The sequence below is a fragment of the Cricetulus griseus genome, chromosome 6, assembly GCF_003668045.3.
Source record: "Cricetulus griseus strain 17A/GY chromosome 6, alternate assembly CriGri-PICRH-1.0, whole genome shotgun sequence".
NCBI classification, from domain to species: Eukaryota; Metazoa; Chordata; class Mammalia; order Rodentia; family Cricetidae; genus Cricetulus; species Cricetulus griseus.
The window spans coordinates 27666457-27688555 of NC_048599.1; the positions used below are offsets into that span (position 1 = coordinate 27666457).

At 46.9% G+C, this 22099-nt stretch overlaps 1 protein-coding gene and 1 long non-coding RNA gene across 9 annotated transcripts in view; one reads left to right on the forward strand and one right to left on the reverse strand.

The window, feature by feature from the left end:
- Positions 1–1247: 1247 nt before the first annotated feature.
- Nrsn2 (neurensin 2) lies at positions 1248–20568 on the forward strand. 8 transcript variants are annotated; one of them, XM_027421507.2, is made up of 5 exons: positions 1248–1695; positions 12521–12767; positions 13719–13758; positions 15516–15707; positions 19690–20568. In XM_027421507.2, exons 2-5 carry the CDS (start codon positions 12739–12741, stop codon positions 20110–20112), a joined length of 684 nt encoding a protein of 227 aa, XP_027277308.1. In that variant the 5' UTR covers positions 1248–1695; positions 12521–12738; the 3' UTR covers positions 20113–20568. The 8 variants fall into 8 exon arrangements, with proteins under 8 accessions (XP_027277308.1, XP_027277307.1, XP_027277309.1 ...); XM_027421506.2 differs by having other exon boundaries at positions 1248–1677; XM_027421508.2 differs by lacking the exon at positions 1248–1695 and adding an exon at positions 6982–7172.
- The window catches only part of LOC103161105, a 34180-nt gene continuing 18142 nt past the window's right edge, over positions 6062–22099 (reverse strand). Inside the window, exon 4 of the long non-coding RNA XR_003486480.2 lies at positions 6062–6594. This is a non-coding gene — a long non-coding RNA (uncharacterized LOC103161105). The remainder of the gene's footprint in view (positions 6595–22099) is intronic.

Sequence of the window (22099 nt, forward strand, 5' to 3'; positions counted from 1 at the left end):
GAGGGCCTGGCAGGAGTGGCTGGCCCAGAAATTGGCTGCAGGATGTAGTGTGGACTGACAGGAAGGGTCTTGAGGTATTTGGATTTTATCTTAGGTCTCCAACACTGCAGTCCAGGAGCCTGTGGAAGTTGTAGACGGTGCTTAGTGTTGAAAACTTTCCCAGGCTCCCCACTGGTCTCAGGGTTGAGTCCCCAAGTTCTCGGCTTTAAGGTCTTTTTGCAGTTGGCTCCTTCACTCTTGTAGCTGTGTCTTCAGTCACTAGCTCTACTTCCAGACTGCCTCAGCCACACCTGGCTACTCCATGGTGATGATACACAGCCATGATATTTGCCACTGCTCTTGTTGAAGGTGTTAGAGTCTTGAGTTTCCCCAGCTGTGCACTTGGGTGGTTGGACTACAAGTCTCCCAAGAGTATACCCAGCCTGGCACTCTAGGAGTCTGTAAAAGGGAGGGAGAGGTGTTTGCTGGCAAACCTGCCTATCTAGCTGCTTCTATGTTGCCTAGCTGTGAATGCCAACTCTCTCTACAATCCTTAGAGGTTTCTAAGCAACCGGTTTCTGGCCCTCAGTTGTGTCTGGCCTCCTTTTAACTAAATGTCAAGTTCTTTTCTTTCTGCTCCAGAAAACCTGAGCCCAAGGGTCTCTGTAGAGACAGGATACAAACTCAGAATGGAAAGAGGCCTGGGATGGAGGTCACTGCAGCATTTGCTGTGTCACTTAAAAAGCCACCTGGCCTCTTAGGCTTTCTTGTCAAATCATGCTTACCTGTCACCTGCTCCTCTGGGCTTTTCCTCTTGTTTGAGTAAAGTGACAAACTTATGCATATTGCAGCAGATTTTTGCTTTAATTATATATATATATATATTATATATATATATATATATATATGTATATATATATTATATATATAAAGATTTTTATTTATTATGTATACAACATTCTGCTTCCATGTATATCTGCACATCAGAAGAGGGCACCAGATCTCATAACGGATGGTTGTAAGCCACCATGTGGTTGCTGGGAATTGAACTCAGGACCTCTGGAAGAGCAGTCAGTGCTTTTAATGTCTGAGCCATCTCTCCAGCCCCTTAATTTTATATTATTAAGATACCATTTTGCCAGGTGGTGGTGGCACATGCCTTTGATCCCAGCACTGGGGAGGCAGAGGCAGATGGATCTTTGTGAGTTCAAGGCCAGCCTGGTCTAAGGAGTGAGTCCTAGGACAGCCAGGGCTACACAGTGTAACTCTGTCTCAAAAGACAAAAGCAAACAAAAGATACATTTTATTTTTATTTCCATGTGCGTGGGTGTGGGTGCGTCTGTATTTGCTTTTTTGTGCATGTTGGCGTCCATGGAGGCCAGAAGAGGGCATCAGATTCCTTGGAACTGGAGTTAGAAGTGATAGTGAAACCCTTCTGATGGGGGTACTGGGAACTCTGGTCCTCTGCAAGAAGAGCAATGGCTCTAAACCACTGAGTCATTTCTCCAGCCCCCCACCCCCGCAGCAGACTTTGTTGACACCCATTATGCACCGGGTACGGTCTTAAAGATGGAAGTTTCGTCAGCGAAGAAGTCATAGTCCCTGACTCACAGAGCTTGCACGCGAGTGGATGGAAACTCACAATGAGTAGACAAAGGTGGCAGTGTCACGTGGTAGAGGGGTAACCTTTGAAATGAGGTAATTATGTCAATCAAGGTAAGTGAAGAAAGTCAAAGTAGGTGGAGCCCCACGTCCCCAGCTACTTTGTTTCATTCTGTCACGTGGTGCCTCATAGGCTGAGAACCCTGAACTGCTGAGGGAAGCTGCCAGCTCTGCTGGGCAGGAACAAGTGAGGCACCTCTGGAAGGCAATGTGCGGAGCAAGATTTTTCCATTTACTTCCTGCCCACAGACAACTGGGAATCCTAAAGCACCAATAATTTAACAAACTTGGTAAAAATGCATGTAACAAAAATTACCATCTTAACCACCTTTCAATACAACTTAGTGGCATTAAATGTAGCCGTTCTGTTGCAGCTCCCAAAACTGTCCACCACTCAAGCTGGCCTCACTGCAGGGCTCACTTCCTTTCTGTCCTCCTGCCTCAGCTTCTTCATGAATGCTGGGGTTATGGGCTCACACCACTGCATCCAGCCTCCAACAGCCATACCATTTTCCTTTGGTATGTGTGTGATTTATTGTGTATGCATCATGTATTATTTTTGTATGAGTTTGTATGTAAATGTGTGTGTTCTCATGCCATGCATGCATATGGAGGTCAGAGGGCAACTTGTAGAGTCTGCTTGCTCTTACCACCTTTATTTGGGTTCTAAGTATCTAATGTCATCAGGATTTCATGGCAAGTGCCTTTATCTGCTGAGTCCCTTCTCTGGCTCATGATCTGTATTATTTAAAAAAAAACAAAAGAGAGAGAAAGAAAGGAAGACTAGAAATCCAGAACTGATTGCTACAAGTTGCCCTCTCACCTCCACGAATACCATGGTACATGGGACACAAAAATAAATACATAAGTGTAATGAAAAATGATGCCAATGCTTTAAAACAAGAACAGGGTGTGGATAAGTAGCCCAAGCTGGCCTTGTGATCCTCCTGCGTTAGCCTCCAAAGTGTCTGGTATTACAGGCCTGTGCTTATAGGCCTGGCTCACTGTATTTTTCTGTAGCAGCAGTACTATTTTTCACTGTTACATATCAGTTTTTTGTGTTGTTTCTGCTTTTTTTTTCTTGTATGTTTCTTTTTTCTTCTATTGTTGTTCTTTCATTTCTGACAATTGTACATATCCCAGGATGGCCTCAACCTTGATGTAGCAGAGAATGATCTGATCACCTGTGGAGTGCTGGAGTTAAAGGCGTGTGCTACCATGCCTCGCCTATGTGGTACTGAGGATGGAATCAGGGCATAATGGACACCAAGCTGCATCCTCAGTCCTTCCGCTAAAAAGCCAGAGAAGTGACTCCTCATTTGTCCTCTGACCCCCACAGATATGACATGGCACATACGAGTATGCACACACTAAGTCAAACAAATAATTTTATAAATGTTACAGGCTGGTGAGATGTTCAGCTGATAAAGACACCACCAAACCTAAAGGCCCAGGTTTCATCCCTGGGACCTACAAGGCAGACAAAGAGAAAGGATTTTAGTGTGCACTGACCTCCATACGTGCACATGCTTGCCCATACATATGCACACAAGCCACACACAAAATTAAAACAACTTTGTAGTTTTTTTGAGACAATTTCTCTATGTAGTACTGGCTGCCTTAAAACTCTCCATCTAGGCCAAGCTGGCCTGGAACTCAGAGATCCACCTGTCTCTGCCTTCCAAGTGCTGGGATTAAAGGCATGGACCACCATACCTGCCCAATAAAAGAAATTTAAAATGAACTCAAAAGGCAACTCAGGGACAATTTTACTGAGGGTTTTTTGTTTGTTTGTTTGTTTTTATGTTTGCTTGTTTTTGTTTGTAGAGGGAACAACTGTACAAACAAATGAGAAAAAAACACAGAAGCTGTGGGCCATGTGACCATGACACTCTTTAGGCCATTTGCATAGCACTGCTTTTTTCAAGATTACACTTAGTGGGGGCTGGAGAGATGGCTCAGTGGTTTAAGAGCACTGACTGCTCTTCGAGAGAACCCTGGTTCAAATCCCAGCACCCACATGGTCTATAACTGTCTATAACTTCAAGATCTGACACCCTCACACAGACATACCTGCAGCCAAAACACTAATGCACATAAAATAATAGAAATAAATAAATTATTAAAAAAAGATTACAGTTAGAGGGCTTTTCTCACTTATGCTATGTTCCTCAAAAACAAAATAAAATAAAATAAATAAAAAGCCCAGATAAGAAATGACTTCTGAGGCTGGTTGGTGATGGCACACGCCTTTAACCCCAGCACTCGGGAGGCAGAGGCAGGTGGATCTCTGTGAGTTCGAGACCAGCCTGGTCTACAAGAGCTAGTTCCAGGACAGCCTCCAAAGCCACAGAGAAACCCTGTCTCAGAAAACAAAACAAAACAAAAACCTCCTGGTTCCTCTAACTTCTAACAAACTAACTTCTTGGGCTTTTTAGTCAATGTTGTGATTACTTTGGCAGTCTGGTTCCTTAGTTTTTCTTTTCTTTCTTTTTCTTTTTCCAAGACAGGGATTCTCTGTATGACCCTGGCTGTCCTAAAATGCACTCTTTAGACCAGGCTGACCTGGAACTCACAGAGAACTGCCTGCCTCTTCCTCCCAAGTGCTGGGATTAAAAGTGTGCACCTGACCAAAAAAAAAAAAACAAACAAAAACAAAAACAAAACTATAGTTTTCTTTCTTAATTGTTAATTTTTATTTATATGCATGCTATGGCATATGTGTTGAGGTCAAGGACAGATTGAGGGATGTGTAATTATTCTTTGTTTTTTTGTCCCACTAGCCAGCTCCCAAAGATACTTATTAATTATGAAAGCTTGGCCTTAGCTTAGGTTTGTTCCTAACTAATTCTTACAACTTAAATCAACCCATTTTTATTAATCTATGTTCTTTCATATATCACTCATCTGATTCTTCTCTTTCTCTCCCTCCCTCCCTTCTACTTTCTCTCTCTGCCCACCTATACCTCCCACCCTGGCTATTGGCCCGTTCAGCTTTTTATTACACCAATCACAACAATTCACCTTCACAATGTACAAATATCCCACAACAGGGAGGGTCTTTCCTCCCACCACGTGGGTTTCAGGGACTAAACCAAGATCATCACAATTGGCTGCAGGAACCTTTACTCACTGAGCCATCTCACTTGCTCCAACTTTGGTTTCCCTTTTTGTTTTTTGTGTTTGTTGTTTTAAGATGGAGTTTCTCTGTGTAGTCCTAACTGTCCTGGGTCTCCCTCTGTAGACCAGGCTGGCCTTGAACTCAGAGATCTGCCTCCCATGTGCTGTGATTAAAGACGTGTGCCACCTCCCAGCCCAACTTTAGCTTCTTATCATTGAATTCTAGTTGGTTTCATATACTAAAACTATAACCCATGGAGTAGGGTAGGGGCTTAGCATTTGCAAGGCCCTAGGTTCCATTCCCAGGACCACCAACAGATATAGCTGCAATGGTTTTGGTTGTTGCTGCCATAGTACCACCAGGCTGGTTTGTAACCCTGGACTCCAGCCATCTCTCCACTTAGCCTCCTGAGTAGCTGCAGACACATTGCCTAGCTACACTTTTCAGCCGCCCTTAGATTTTTGCACTCTTACACCAGACCTCAGCCTAATAGCAGCTGCCAGGAAGAGCAGGCAGTGGCAAAGCCATGTGTCTGGTGGGATCTCAGCCCTGCATCATTTGACCCATCTCAGAAATTTTACAGGCGATTTCTGTTTTTGGTCAAAGTCTTTAAAATCCCACCTTTTACTTTGATTTGTACCCTAGAGTGCTTTAATTCAGACAGAGAAACCCTTTTAATCAGGTTTGTACCCATTTATAGGCCAATCTCCTTAATCTTTACTGAGTGTTTTTGATGAATCCATAGGTTTTACTATGCTTAGCATCCTGTTGAGTTTTTTTTTTTTGGGGGGGGGGGTTGGTTTTCTTTGTTTTTCGTTGTTGTTGTTTTTGGATTTTTTTTGTTTTGTTTTTTGTTTTTGTTTGCTTTTTCGAGACAGGGTTTCTCTGTATAGCTTTGGAGGCTGTCCTGGAACTTGCTCTGTAGACCAGGCTGGCCTTGAACTCACAGAGATACGGTGTGTGCCACCAACTCCCGGCTTGGCCTTTAGCTCTTAAAACTCAAATTAACCTGCTTCTGTTAATCTATGGTCTTCCTTGTGCCTTTTACCTTTCCTCAGTATGGCATGTCCATCTTGTTCCCAGTCTGCTGGTGAAATCCCCTGTGAGCCTCAGTTCATCCCTCTGACTTCCTCTCTGTGCCCAGAAGTCGCTCCTATTCTCTCCTGCCTAGCTATTGGTCATTCAGCTTTTTATTAAACCAGTCTTCACAGTGTACAAAAGGATTTTCCCATAGCACATGTACTCATTGTAGATAGGAACCCATAACAGACCAAAGTACAGAAAACACTGAAGTCCAACTTGGTGAACTGTGAGTTTTATTGGGGTCATTTACAGGAATAGGGGTGAGGGGTGACTTACGGGAACAGAAATGAATCCAAGAGGGGCTGGAAAGATAGCTCAGTGGTCAAGAGCACTCACTGCTCTTCCAGAGGACAGGTGTTCAATTCCCAGGACCCACATGACCGCTCACACCTGTCTGTAACTCCAGTTCCAGGGGATCGGATACCTTCACACCAATGTACATGAAGCTAAATAAAATTTTTAAAAATTACTCCAAGACGGCCATATCACCAAAGCATAGCCCAGCCTGGGTGACAGCTCACAATGTTGGGGACCTGGAGCATGCTGCATGGCCTGCAGGCAGCTCAGCAGGTTGAAGAAGAATACACTTGTGTGTAGTTCACTTGGTCTAAACTTCCAGGCAGCTGGTCTGGTCTCAGTCTCCTCTGCAGCTTGTCTTGTCTGGGGCTTCTCTTTGCAGCTCGGCTCAGCTCCATTGAGAGGGACTCAGGTTTTATGGCTTACTTTGGCAGGGAGATGGCCTAATGAATCTGGTCAGTTTCAGAGACTTCCTGAGTATGTGTAGACTACACCCCAGCCACTGCCCCTTCCTTCTCCATTTAAGTTACCCAGGGAAGTCATTCTGTAACCCGGCTTTTCATTCTCCTGCCTCAACCTCCTTAGTTGTTTGTTTAGAGACAGGATCTCACTATGTAGCTCTGGTCCTCCTGGAACTCACTATGTAGGCCTAGAACCCTCAGAGATTCTCTTGCCTCTGTGGTACCTGGCTCCTCAGCCTCTTTAATAGATAGAATTACAGGCCGGTGTCACCAAACTTGGCTTGCACAAAGGTTTAAATCAGCCTGTGAGGCTTGGGCGAGAACTCAGTGACAGGGCACTTACTTAGCATTTATGAGGTCATTTTTTTTTTTTTTTTTTTTTTTTTGCTCTTCAACGTTGCTTTAAAAGAAATAGAAACATTTGCTTAGGTGGTATAGAAACAGAGATCCGAGGAAAGCAAGACACCATCTGTGCAGATACCTGAAGCAGAGGAGACACAGGAAGAGAAACAAATGTGTGCAAAGACCCTGAAGACCTGAAGTAGGAGCTGCCTGGATGCTTGGCTCATGTAAGCAACAGAGAGGAGTTGGGGTAGCTGGGGTCCAATTCGAGTGAAGGACCTGAAAGAGATGTAGCCAAAGAGATGAGCCCAGATTCAAGGTCTTGCAGAACTGACTGGCTTGGGTTTTATTTTAGTTTTTCTTTCTTTTCTTGAAACAGGGTCTCACTTTGGACCGTAGTCTGGCCTTAAACTAATTCTCCTACCTTAGCTTCCTCAATGCCAGGGTTACCAGCATGAGCCTCCGAGACTGTCTGGCTTCATATTTCCACTGCTCTCTAACAAATTCAGTAGCTGGAGACAGCCGTTTTGCTCTCTGCCAAAATTCTGTGGGTTTTCAGGCTTTGGTTGGATGGTCCTTGTAATCTCGTGGTATCGTGTGTGTGAGGGCTGGGATATCAAAGATGACTCACTCACATGACACTGCCCAGTGCAGTAGCTGGTACCAGCTGGGAGGCAGGAGTTTGGACTGTCAACTGGGGCATCTACACGAGGCCTTTCCATGTGACTAGACTTCTTAGCATGGGGACTGGGGACAGAGAGAGAGCTGGAAGCTTCTTACAGGAGTGGTTCAAGAAGGGCAGGAAGGAAACTTGCCCCTCCTACAAATGCAAGTTTAGAGTTGACACAGATGACTTCGGCCATATTGTGCTAGCTGAAGCATTTGTGGAGCCAAATCAGGGTCACATGAAAAGGGCAAAGCTCTCCCCATGCAAAGGGAGAGGCACAAAGGCATTCCTCAGTCCTGCACAAACTTTTCTGTTTAGCCTGAGTAGATGAGATGACATCAGAGGGCTGGCTTTGGGCATGGGCATTAGGATCTGATGTGTGCTTTTGTGCATGGTATAAATTAAACTGCAATTTGTTTTTGTTGTTTCTTGAGACAGGTTTTCTCTGTAGCTTTGGAACTTGTCCTGGAACTCACTTTGTAGCCCAGGCTGGCCTTGAACTCACAGAGATCCACCTGCCTTTGTCTCCCAAGTGCTGGGATTAAAGGTGCATGCCACCTACTACCTGGCATTTAAGCTGCATTTTTGTTTTGTTTTGTTTTTCGAGACAGGTTTTTTTCTGTGTAGCTTTGGAGCCTATCCTGGTACTCGCTCTGTAGACCAGGCTGGCCTCAAACTCACAGAGATCCGCCTCTGCCTCCCTAGTGCTGGGATTAAAGGCATGCGCCACCAACGCCCGGCACCTTCCACCTTGTTCAAGAGAGGTTTTTCTAGGTTTTTTGCCACTGCTGGCACCAGACTAACCGGCCCATGAGCACCCAGGGATTCTCCTGTTCCCACGTCTCTCCTCCTGGTAGGACTACCTGGATGTCAGATGCTTTCCTGCCCCTCCCCCAGCTTACCATGGGTTCTAGGGATCTGAACTCGGGTCCTCATGCTTGTGTGACAAGTGTTTTAGCCACTGAGTCATCTCTCCAACTTCTGCTTTCTGGATTGTTTTGAGATCTTACCCAGGCTGCTCTCCAACTTGGTATGTTGTGAACTGAAGCTGGCCTTGAACTCCTGATTCTCCTGCCTCCACCTCTCATGTGCTGGGATTACAGGCCTGGGTGGCCACATCTCACTCCTCTCAGCCATCTTCACCATATCTCAATCATCATAACCATTTTCAAGTTCATATATTATAGGTTATTGAACTCATGGGAATTTCATTAACTAGGTGGGAGTTAGAGACAGGAGATTCAAGAGTTCTAGGTCACCCTTGTTTCAAGAGCAGATTGGGCTGAGTTTCACAAAACCTAAAAAACAGCCAAACAAAATCCTTCAACCATAAGTGATATCCATCACCACTGCTGTGACTGATTGTTCCAATTCTTCATGTTAAAGGATTTACTTTTAATTTTTGAAAGTTTTTATTTTATGTGTATGATGTTTTGCCTGCATCACCTGGTGCCCTTAGAGGTCAGAAGGTGCCAAATCCCCTGGAACTGGAGTTTTAGATGATTGTGAGAACAGCCTGGGTGTTGGGAACTAAACCTGGGTCCTCTACAAGAGCAGAAAGTGTTTTTAACCGCGGATTCATCTCTCTAGCCCCTATTTTTACTTATTTTTAAATTAGCGTATATCTCTCTGTGTGTTTGTGTACGTGTATGGGGGACCCAAGGAGGCCAGAAGAGGACATAGGATCCCCTGAAGCTGGAATTACAGGCAGTTGTAAACCATCAGACATGGGCACTGGGAACTAAACTCAAATCCACTTCAAGAGCAGTGGACACACTGACATACATGCAGGCAAATACTGACACAAAATATTAAACAAACTAAGGGACACCCAGGTGAGTTGGCATGGAGCAGGCTTTCTTTTGGGCCATCAACCAGCTTCCAAATCATGACACTAAGACTTATTATTATTTATAAATGCTCAGCCTTATCTTACACTTGTCCCACTTATTTTAACCTATTTCTCCTCATCTACATTTTGCCTAGGTTCGTTCTCTCTCTCTCTCTCTCTCTCTCTCTCTCTCTCTCTCTCTCTCTCTCTCTCTTTCTGTATGTCCTACTCCGTGTCTGGTTGGCTGGCAGCTGCCTGGCTGGCCCCAGGCATGTCCCTCTCTTTCTCTTTCTCTCCTCTTAAGCCCAGAGTCCTACTCTTTCTTATTCTCTCTGCCCACCAGCCTGCCTATCCCTCTACTGCCTAGCTGTTGACCATTTAGCTTTTTATGAGACCAATCAGGTGCTTAGGCAGGCAAGGTGAAACAGCAGCACGTCTTTCCATCAAACAAATGCAACATAAACAAATGTAACAAATGCCTAGCTAAATGAATGCAATGTAAAAAATTCAACATACCTTTACATAGTTAAAATAATAGTCTACAACATAAACAAATATGATGGTTGTGGAATATTAGTTGAAGATGTGTTACATTTGCTTATGCTGTGGAAGATTTGTGTTTTTTTAAGATTTTATTTATTTATTTATTATGTATACAACATTCTGCTTCCATGTATATCTGCACTCCAGAAGAGGACACCAGATCTCATTACAGATGGTTGGGAGCCACCATGTAGTTGCTGGGAATTGAACTCAGGACCTCTGGAAGAGCAGTCAGTGCTCTTAACCTCTGAGACATCTCTCCAGCCCAGATTTGTTTTAATGATATAAAGATGTGTTTCATTCTTTTATGCTACATTTGTTTAACTCTGTGAAGCTGTGTTACTTTGTCTAAAACACCTGATTGGTCTAATAAAGAGCTGAAAGGCCAATATCTAGGCAGGAGAAAAGATAGGTGGGGCTAGCAGGCAGAGAAAATAAATAGGAGAAGTCTGGGAAGAGAAAATTGGGGAACAAGAAAAAGAGAGGGAGAGGAGGATGTTGGGGCCAGGCCTTCACCCAGCTACACGGCAAGCTGTGGAGTAAGAAGTAAAGAAAGGTATATAGAATAGAGAAAGATAAAAGCCCAGAGGCAAAAGGTAGAAAAGATAATTTAAGAAAAGCTGCCAAGGGCTGGAGAAATGGCTCAAGAGGTTAAGAGCACTGTCTGCTCTTCCAGAGGTCCTGAGTTCAATTCCCAGCAATCACATGGTGGCTCCCAACCATCTGTAATGAGATCTGGTGCCCTCTTCTGGTGTGCAGGCATGTATACAGGCAGAACATCGAATATGTAATAAATAAATCTTAAAAAAAAAAAGCTGCCAAGAAATAAGCCAAGCTAACACCAGAAATTCATAAGTAATAATAAGTCTCCATGTGTATTTATTGGGAGCTGGGTGGTGGGTCCCCCAAAAGAGTAAAGAGCCAAAGAGTTTAAAAAAAAAAACTACAGTAACACATCTTTACAGTTAAAGTAATGTTTAGAACAGTGGTGTATGCCTTTAGTCCCAACTTTTGGGAGGCAGAGGCAAGCAGATCTCTGTGAGCTGGAGACTAGCCTGGTCTACAAAGGGAGTTCCAGGGCTATAGAGTGAGACCCCATCTCTAAAAACAAGCAAACAACAAGGGACAATAATGGTAACAACAAATTGACTATGTCATTACTCCACCCCAAGAGCACTGAACACCTTGCTGTAAGCATGTCTCATTTCATTCTTTCAAACTCTCTAGGAGGCAAATACCACCATTTGATGGACAAAGAATAATGTTCAGAGTGGTGACACTGCATGGGCCGCAAGTGGCCAAATCAAGAGTCAAGGCTGGGTCTCCTCCCCTGATTTCAGCTCACAGTTTCCCATCTGTGAGTTCGAGGCCAGCCTGGTCTCCAGAGTGAGTGCCAGGATAGGCTCCAAAACTACACAGAGAAACCCTGTCTCCAAAAACAAAAACAAAAAAAACAGGAGCACAGGCCACCATCACAGGTAAATCATGGTGGCAGGAGCCTGAGGTGCTGCCAGCAACTGAGAAGCAGAGAGCAATAAATGGCGGTGTTGAACTAGCATTCTCCTTTTTACGGTCCAGGTCTCCTGGTCATGGAATGGTGCTGTCCATACTTAATGTGAGTTATCTGATCTCAGTTAACTTAATCTACATAATCCCCCATGGACATGAGTTCTGTCCAGATACAAAGTGACATAAGAGCTTGTCAAGTCGACATTTAGTATAAACCATCATACATTTCCTGGCTCAAGGTTGGCCCCACTTCCCAGGGCATTTGGCAATCTATCTCACCATCATCTCCAGAAATTCATCCATCCCACTATGATAACAGCCATCCTCCAATTCCCTTCCTCCTACTCCCAATGAGAGTGCTCCCCATACACACACACACACACACACACACACACACACACACACACACACACACACGAGTTATGTAAGTACTGTAGTGCATACAAAGTTCTTCACACATAATGAGCATCATTTGCCTGTGGCTGTCAATCTGTGTTCAGTACATACTGACATAGTAGAGCACATATGGGGAACATGGGGATGCGGACAAAGAAACATACCGTACAATCATGTATAGCATGCTTAGCACGCTTAATTCTATGTCCCTAGCCTCCAGCACAAGGAGCAACAGGATGCTGTCCTAGTCATTATTCTGTGGTTGTGAAGAGACCTCATGACCATGGCAACTCATAAAGAGAATGCATTTAGTTCAAGGCTTGCTTACGGTTTCAGAGGTTAGTCCATTATCAGCATGAAGGACAGTATCATGAACACATGGTGCTGGAACAGTAACCGAGAACTCTATATCCTGATCCCCAGGCAGGCAGGCAGGCAGACAGACAGACAGAGGGATCGGTCTGGCATGGGCTTTTGAAACCTCTAAGTCCACCTTCCTCCATCAAGGCTACACCTACTCCAACAAGACCACAGCTCCCAATCCTTGTCAGATAGTGCTACTATTCCCTCATGACCAGGCATTCAAATATATGAGCCTATGGGGGCCATTCTTATTCAAACCACCACAGATACTCAAGATGTGAAGGCGGACGTGGGCAGTGGTCTCTGGTGAGGCTCAGAGAAGCACCGTGATTCTCTCAGGACCACACAGTGAATGTGCAAGCACACGACAAACCATGAAGCCAATGACCTAGCAAAGGATGACTCCCTAAGAGGATGCCACTGACAAGCACTGCCCACCACAGGATTGGAGCTAAACAGAGAGGACCATAAGGGAGACTGTGCCATGGAACACCCACCGCCCCCCATCCCAAGGTAAGTGCAACCAATCCTTAGTCTGGGGTGGAGACTCAGAAGAAGGACATGGAGAAAGAATAAGGATGGCGGGCACTGAAAGGGAGAGAGAGTGAGATTAGGGGAATCTGGTGGCAGCAGGAAGGACTTCCCAGGAAGTGTCAGTGAGAGGCAGGCTTAGTGATGGTGACTGCTGAGGCCAAGGCCTTGCAGAAATTGGAGGCCCTGAGAGGATCCTGAGAACCATAGGTTTTCTTGTTTTGAGACAAGGTTTTGCTATGTAGCCCAGATTGGAGATTCCTGCCTCAGCCTTCGTTGTTGATATGCACCTCCAGGCTGGCTTAAGATGTAGGGTTTTTTGTTGCTTTTTTTTTTTTTTTTTTTTTTTTTTTTGAGATAGCCCATGTTGGCCTGCACTGGGTCTGTGACTAAGGATGCTCTTGAACTTTTGATCCTCCTGCCTCCACCCATGGAGCGCTGGAACATAAGTGTGAGCTACTATGCCAGGTTTAAAAGGTACTGGGGTAGAAAGAACCCACGGTTTGTGTATACTTGGTGTAAGCACTCTATCCACCGTGTTCGGGCCCAGATGTTGGTTTTCTGTATGGGTTATGGGCATCTGGAGGGATGGAGACCCTCCAGAGGAGGCTCTGAAGAGACAGTGAGGAGACAGAGAGGCTCCTGGGAAGATGGTCTCCTGTGAGAAGAGTCAGGCCTGAGGAGTGACGTGAGTGTGGCTGAGGAGTTGGAGCACCCCAAAGATGCCCAAGAGCCTCTCAGAAGAGAGAGAAGGGAACTCAGGCCAGGGCAAGGGTTGGGGATCTGAGTAGGACTACAGTCTGCCGAACCAGCCTCTGGGGTCGGAGAGACCCCCACCTCCCCTTCCCTCAGTATCACCTCCTCCCATCCCACTCCACCCCCGCCCGGAATTACAGCGCCTGCGCGAAACAAACTGGCTTTGCTCTGCTCCAGCTCCGACAGCTTCTGCGGGCTCCGGAAACACAGACCAGAGGTGAGCTCAGTCCCTGCTCCCTGCGGCTCGACCCCTGCCCCGCTGGCTCCCCTGCTCTTAGGAGCACCCGCCCCCACTCCGCTAGCATCCCCCAATATGATTGCGTCCGGCCAGAGGTGGGTCTGCTTGGGGAACTGGAGGGGATAGAGAGCCCCGTGGCTCTGAGGGCCTTGACACCCTAGGGTTCATAGAGAGACAGAGGCTCCAAGGACGGGTTCACCCGCACCTCTCTAACAACCCATTCCCATTCCGCTGTGCCTCAGTTTCCCTCCTGGGAAAGTACGCAGTTTATTGCGCCCCAAAGGGTGGTCAGGTTAGGGAGTGAAGCGGGTGTTCCTGATTGCCCTAGCTACCTCCCAAGGAGGCCTTCCTTTCCAGCTGCGCTGGGGTGGGCGTGCCTAAGGACAGATTCAGGGCGGCCTCCCGCCTACAGGCTCGTCTCCTTCGAGAGTCTGGTCTCCGCCGCTGCAGAGCTCCTTGCCCCGACCCACGCAGCCTCTTCCTCTTCCCACTCGCTTCTCATCAAGTCTCTCCCTTTGCAGGTTAGGAACACACTCCTGGATGTTTCCATGGCAACCCCCGGGCTCTTCAGCATCCTGTCGCTCCCTGTCCTCTCCCCCCCCCACCCCCACCCTAAGATAGGAGGAGGAGGGGAAGCTCAGTCAAGGTCACCTTCCTTCTCTTGTATCAGCAGGATGAACCGATCCTTTGCCTTTGGAGGCCTGGCGAGGATGAATTACAGGGAGGGACTCGCTCTGGCCCTTTGTCCTTGTGTCCCTCACTGCCCCTTCCGGGCCTCTACTTTACCCTCCTGTTATGGAGTCTCCAGCCCCATTCATTTTCATCACCAGCGTCCCCAGCCCCGGTCCCGGAGGTCTCAGCTCTGGTCAAGCCTCTGCCTCCACTTTCTCCTGAAGTCTCTGCAGTCCAGTTGTCTAGCCCTCATTTTTAGGTCTCTGCTATGCCTTGGCTTCTACCATTAATCATTCTTGTTTTCGTTTGTTTTTTTACTCCTCTTATTTTCTCCCTTCCCTGGAATTGTGGGGAGAGTGGAGCGTGTGATCCAGTCAGCACTCCTCTGGCACATGTGTGCCTCTTTGGGGTCTCCCAAAGCACCACTGTGTGTGTGTGTGTGTGTGTGTGTGTGTGTGTATTTATACACACGAAGGGATTCTGGAGTCACACTGATTGAAGGTGAAAAGGGTCCTAAATCCACCTTACCCTTCAGAACAAGTATACTCCTCAAACTGATGACCAGAGTCAAGCCCAGGACTTACATGGTAAAAGGGAAACTGACTCCTGCAAGTCTTCCTCTGACCTCCACATATGTTCACAAGCACGAACATGTACTTCGCACACACACACACACACACACACACACACACACACACACACGCATAACAAATACATTTAAAGAAGAAAACACCAAAATAACCACAGCAGCCCCTTGGATGAAACAGTTGTTACTAGTCCTGTTTTATGGACAAGGAAGGCGGGAGAGGTCAGTCAGTACACATGTCTAAAATTAAATCAACCAAGTGCAGGTTTGGGTCGCAGTCCACATTCCAGCTGCTGGATGGTCTTTTGAGAAAACAGGCAGATGGGCAGACAGCATAAGGCTGGCTCACCCACGACGCAGGGAAAGAAAGAGGATGCTGCAAGGCTGGGTGGACTGTAAGGGTGAAGTGGTGAATGGTGAGAGGGTTACCATGGCAACTCTGCTGATCTCTCTCTGTCACTGTACCTTGTGCCCACAGGGATCCATGATGAGCTGCAGTCGCTCGTGTGTATGTAGCCATGGCACCAACGTGGAGGAAAGTACATGGTATGGGGTCGATTCCTACCGTAATCTCTTTTACCAGGACTGTGTGGGCACCGCTCTCAGCGATAACCCAGAAGGACCCCTAGTCCAGTACACCTACCAACCCTGGCCCTCGCTGTGTTGGAAGGTAAGGCCAAAAGAGTGACTCCAGTGGCTTTGGGTAAAAGGTAGGGCTAGAATGAGGCCCGGAGCATGGATAGAAGAGATGATGTGGTGGTCAGGAGTCACATGTCCAGAAAATACAGTGCAAATAGGTTTCAACAACAAAGTTCATTTTCTAGAAGAGACTAGAGGTTGGATACCTTCTGGCAAAGCTGGATCCAGCAAAGGACTGAGGAGTTTGCCAGCTTTTTCTTATTCCTCAAGCTCCCTGTGTTATCAGCTCATATAGCCCATCGGCTTCATACTCTTCTGTGGTGCTCCTCAAATGCCTGCCTCAGTGCTGACCCTTGGGCCCTTTAAAAACATTGTTTTAGACATTGTTATCAGGGGCTGGAGAGATGGCTCAGCAGTTAAGAGCACTGGCTGTTCTTAGAGGACTCACATGGTGGCTCACGACTATCCGTAACACCAGTTGCAGGGAATCCAATACCCTCTTGGATCTCCACAGGCACCAGGCACATGTGTCCTGCACAGAAATATTCAAACACACACACACACACACACACACACACTACATCTAAAATTTTACAAAACATTAGTGTGTGTGTGTGTGTGTGTGTGTGTGTGTGTGTGTGTGTAAATGCAGATATTCATGTGGAGGACAACTTTATAGCGTCCATTTACTCTGTACTTTCTTGTGGGTTCCATTGATACCTCAACGAAGCCCTAGGTGCGATCCCCAGCACTGCACAGCCTGGGTGTAGTGGTGCACAGCTTTGGTCCTAGCCCTAGGAAGGCAGAAGCAGGGGGACTAGAGTTTCAAGGTCATACTTGGCTGTATGATAAATTTGAGGCAGCCTGAGATACATCTGTCTAGAAAGAAAGATCAACCTAAAATAGCCAGAAAGTAACTGAAGGCCACCCTGGGATGCATCATAAAATTGTGGCCCACACCTTGGGAGGCTGAGGGAGAAGGAACATAAGTTCAAGACCAGCCTGAGGTAGAAATAGCGTATTAGAGGCCAGCCTGGGCAACCAAGTGAGACCCTGACTGGAAATACATAGACTAATTAATAAGTTAATGTAGGGGACAGTGTAAGCCACGCCTGCTAGAAGCTGGCTACAGGTGTGTGAGGTCAGCATGACGCATGATAGGGTTTTAAGGGGCAGCAAGGCACATGGGAGCCCCTTCTCTCTGGCCTCCCTGCCTTGCTGCCCCTGGCACGCTCTGGCTTGCGTTTGGCTGGTGTTTATCCAAATAAAGATATCTTAACCTTACAGACTACGAATCTTCTCGTATTAAGTTAATAAATGAATGAATGAAGAAGGAATGAAAACATTTTGTTCTTAGAAGTCTGACTCTGTTTGGGCCACTTGCCAGCGCTGTGCTCGTGACTATGGCTTTGGAGAGGAAACACAGTGGCAGGAAGTGGAGTTCATCTCCCCTACATCTTACTGTGGTTTCCCACTGTGGGGTGCCATTGACAGGCAACAGAGAGGTGTGAGAAACAGACAACTGATGTTCATAAAGCCCCAGGTGTCAGCCAGTACCTTCAATGTGTATAGTTCATCACTAGATATGTAGAGAATCTGAAGCATGGAGCAAGTTCTACTCCCAAAGGGCTTCCCTCTAATGGGGAGGCAAGGTGCTAACCTGTGTAGAGGGGCCAGCCCTCAACCTCAGGTCAGGTGTGCAGAAATTCCGGGATGGGTACCCGGGATGACCAGAGTCTTCCTGGACAAAGTGTTTTAGGCAGAACGCAGTCTGCAAAGGCAGGATGAGAGAGAGAGAGAGAGAGAGAGAGAGAGAGAGAGAGAGAGAGAGAGAGAGTGTGTGTGTGTGTGTGTGTGTGTGTGCGCGATGAGAAATTATACTTAAACATCCTGGACAAACTTCCAAATTTCCAACGTTCTACCTCTGAGATACACCACGAGCCCTTGATTTACTTTTTATTTTCAGGCAGGGTCCCACTAGGCTAGCCTTGAACTCACTCTGTAGGCCAGGCTGGCTTCACACTCACTATCTTCCTGCCTCAGTCTCCTGATAGCTAGGACTATAACCATCACCAGACCTAGCTAACATCTTATTACTGGTTCTTGAAGACACAGAATTTAAGAATGCACTCTTTTTTTTTCAATTTTATTTATTTATTATTGTATGTGTGTGCAAGGTGTGTGTGTGTGTGAATGATGTGCATACACGGGCATATGTGCCAGGGTCAGAGAACAACTCTGTGGTGTCTGTTCTGCCCTTCTACCTTTTACATGGCTTCCTGGGATAAACTCAGGTTGTGTCAGGCTTGCACAGCAAGTGCCTTGACTTGCTGAGCCTTCTTATTGACCCTCCTTTAAAAAAAAAAAAAAGTGTGCATGTTTGTGTGTGTGTGTGTGTGTGTGTGCGCACATGTGGAGGTAGGTAACAGATGTCTTCTACTGTTGTTCTCACCTTATCTTTTGAGACAGAGGCTCTTGCTGAATTTGGCACTCAATTAACTGGCTAGACCAACTGGTCAGTGAGCTCTGGGGTCTGCCTATCTCTTCTCTTGTGACAGTACGATTACAGATGTGTGCTGCCAAGCCCTGACTGGTCTAGAACTCACGGAGGTCGGCTAGCCTCTGGGATTACAGGTGTGATCTATCACACCCCTCCCCAGGCTTGGCTTTTTTATACAGGTTCTGGGAATCCAAACTCAGGTACTTGTGTTTACATGGAAGGCTCTTAACCAACCGAGCCATCTCCTTTCCTCCCAGTTTAAGAACTCTTGAGTATGGTCCATATGGTTGTTCAACTAGTACTTAGTGCTACATTGAGCACAAAACACCTAGTGAGCCAAAACATGTCCAACTTTTGTTTTCAGAAGGCTCAGTTCAGTAAAACGGGCAGACAATCACCTAAGAACCAAATTCCATGTCCAAATGTGGGTTCACTGAAGGACTAATCGGCACTGGGCTATGTAAAGAGAAAAACACCGGCCCAAGCTGGAAGGGTCCTGGAAGGCATCTCAGTGGAGGAATGGTTTGAGATGAGACTTGAGGATACATGAGCATCAACCTAGCAAAGAGATGGAGGGTGGAAAGGACCATGGTGCAAGATGGTGCCCAAAGAGGGGTACCAAATAGAGCTGGGGATATAGCTCAGTCAGTCAAGTGCTTGCCCTGCAAACATGAGGACTTGAGTGCAATCCCCAGGACCCATGTGAAAACGCCAGGTGGAGTTGGGTATGGTAGTGCAGGTCTTTAATCCCAGCAATTAAGAGGCAGGTGGAACTCTGTGAGTTCAAGGCCAGCCTGGGCTATATAGCCAGTTCCAGGACAGCCAGAGCTACATAGAAAGATCATGTTTAAAAATAAATAAATACCTAAAAATTTATTCTAATCCTATTGCTGGAGAGACAGAGAAAGGAGGATCTTTGGGGCTTGCTGGCCAACGAACCTAGCCTAATTAATCAGGTCCAGGGGAGAGTCCCTATTTCAGAAAATAAGCAGCTCCTAAGAAACACCAAAGGATGGCCTCTGACATGTGCCATTGCAGCCCTACATCACACAGGCACACACACACTCATATACATACACACACACATACACACATACATACATACACACACACACACTCAAATAATAATAATAAATGGGACCCACAAAATGACTCAAGGTTGGCTTTGCCATTGAGGGAGAACATTGCCACCGTGGGTTTGATGATACACACCTGCAATTCCAGGACTTAGAAGGCTGGCTCAAGGCCATCTTGGGCTATATAAGACAGTTCTAGGCTATCCTGGGTAACTTAGCACAACCTGGTCTCAAACTAAAATTCAAAAAGGGGCTGAAGCTGTGGCTCTGTGGTAGAGTGTCTGCCCCTATACTGTTCAAAGTCCTGGGTTCTGCTACCATCACTGCCAGTTAGGTCCCACAGGGTTGTTCTGTGATGTCCAATGTCCGTTTCATGATCCTATGATCCTGGACCCTAGCTGAGCCTGGATCCTTGCTGTTCTGTTTGCTCTCCTCAGGTCACTGTGTCCGTGGCATCTCTGCTTCTCCTGCTGGGTGTGGCAGCCCTGACCACTGGCTATGCAGTACCCCCCAAACTAGAGCTTGTCAATGACAGCAAGTTCTCATCTTTGGATGATCCAGTAGCCGACTATAACCAAGCCCTGATCACCTGCCGTGTGGCAGGAGCCACGCTGTGTGGGGCAGCAGGGATCCTGCTGGCTGTCTGCCTCTTTTTGGCCACCTCCGGTTGGCTGAACCCGGACATCAAGGCAGAGCCATTGGTCACTGATGCTGACAGCCCTGTGGAGGTCTTCCGGGATGAACCGGAGCAGCTGTCCCCTGGCTTCCATGGTTTTAGCAGTCAGTCATGGCTCTTGATTCCCACCAGTCCTGTGAGGCAGTGTTCTGTGCAGACCAGCCAGCCCCAACGGGACTCCTAAGTCTAAAGGCTAGAGAAGTCAGACACGTCCTTCCTGGTACTCCTCGCTCTCATCACCCTTCTTCCTCTCTGTAGTGTCAATCTCTCCAGAGTCCCACCCACCCCCCAGTAGGTCTCATGCTCCAATCTCCTGCTCAGGACAGGGGCAGACTCAACCAAGAACTGCCCTTCGTGACTGGTGAAATGACCCAGTGAGTGAAAGGCTTTCCTGGCGAGACTGATAACCTGAGTTCCATCTCTGGGACCTACAAGGTGGAAGAAGAGACCCGGCTCCCTACACACACACACACACACACACCACAAAGAGGCCCAGCTCCCTCCAGCTGTTCTCTGATTACACAAACACACACCATACAAAGAGACACAGCTCCCTTTAGTTGTCCTCTGACCTCTGCCCCCACACAAACACACACAACACACACTCACACTCACATCGACCCAGCTCCCTTCAGTTGTCCTCTGATTCCTACACACACACACACACACACACACACACACACACACACACACACACACCACACACTCACAAATAGACCCAGCTCCCTCCAGTTGTCCTCTGACCCCCCTAACTCCCTCAACCCACACACAACACACACAAAGAAATAAAATGCAAGAATTAGGAAAAGTGGGATGATTTGCCCCTTAAAGACCACCTCCCAAACTGCAATGCCCATTGGGCCTGATCCTGATCCTACTAATAAATGTGCTCTCCTAGCGGCCCCACCCTTTCTTCCTATGGACTGTCCAGCCTGAAGGACTTCCTCTTGTGGGACACTAGAGGGCACTCCAGGACAATGGGAGAATCCTGTGTCTGGAAGCCCCTGCTGGCCTTTAGAGCTTGGGGGGGGGGGGCAGTTCACCCACCACCTTTGTGCCCTGCAGGATGTACCTTCCAGTCCCTGCCTCTCCCCTCCTCCATCTTGCCTGGCCTTTCAATAAACAGCTGAGATGAGCAACGTCTTTGCTTCCTTTCTCTTAGATCATTGAAGCATGGGGAACCTGAGAGAGAAATGGTTTTTAGACCTGCTATGTGCTTAAGTCCTTTATTCTCATTTGTTCCCAAGGACGACCCTTTAAGAAAATGATTATTAAAACATGCAGGCTCAAGTCTGTAATCCCAGCACTCAGGAGATAGAGGCAGGTCCAACTCTGAGTTCAAGGTCAGCCTGGTCTACACAGAGAGTCCAGGATATCCAGGGTTACATAGAGACTCTGTCTCAATTTAAAAAGAAGGAGGAGGAGGAGGAAGGAAGGAAGAAGAAAAAGATTATTGTGTCCGCAGGTAGATAACTAATGGTCAGAGACTGGAAGTCAGGAGTCTAAGGCCTCCCCACTCTAGCTTTATTGGTTCATTGCTCCAGTTGGCTTTCCTTCCTGTCCTTGGGGTGGGAAAGATATCAGTGACTCATCCCTGAGAGGAATGAGAAGCCAAAGAGGGCTCTTTGGCAGGACCCTAAGAAATAGGCATAGTAGCACATTCATGGAAACTTCTCCATGTTAACTGGAGAAGTAGAGGCGGAAAGACTGTAAGTTCAAGGCCAGTGTGGCTAACCTAGCAAGAACACACACACAGTAGATGGACCACTATCCCTGCTGGACATGAGTGGGGCGAGGCCCTATTCTCCATGTTTTACAGACAAGAATTTAATATCCCTGGTACAAGCCAGTGTGATATGTAAAGATGTCACTCTGAAACCTGGCTCCTGATTCCCAGTCACGTTTTCAACTGCATTACCCAGCGTGAATTTCATATCAACCATCCCCGCTCTCCCATCCATTGCTCCACCAACTTACCTTACAGCAGAGGCACCTCTGCTGCCTCCATGCTGGAGGGCAGATTCAGATACTCTGCCAAGCCACAGAGTCATTCTTGACTCCTTCCTTTCCTTATACCGCAAAACAGCACAACTCAACCCGGGACACAAATCTTGGCTCCAGCCATGTCCTGGCCCACCACCATGTCCCTACCACCTCAGTTGTAGCACCAG

What these genes read in the sequence shown, in the direction of transcription:
- Nrsn2 (XM_035446396.1), top strand. Translation starts at nt 15,411, where the DNA reads ATGCTGCAAGGCTGGGTGGACTGTAAGGGTGAAGTGGTGAATGGTGAG. An exon ending in GGCCCTCGCTGTGTTGGAAG is followed by an intron (nt 15,708 to 19,689) that starts GTAAGGCCAAAA and finishes TGCTCTCCTCAG; the next exon opens with GTCACTGTGTCCGTGGCATC.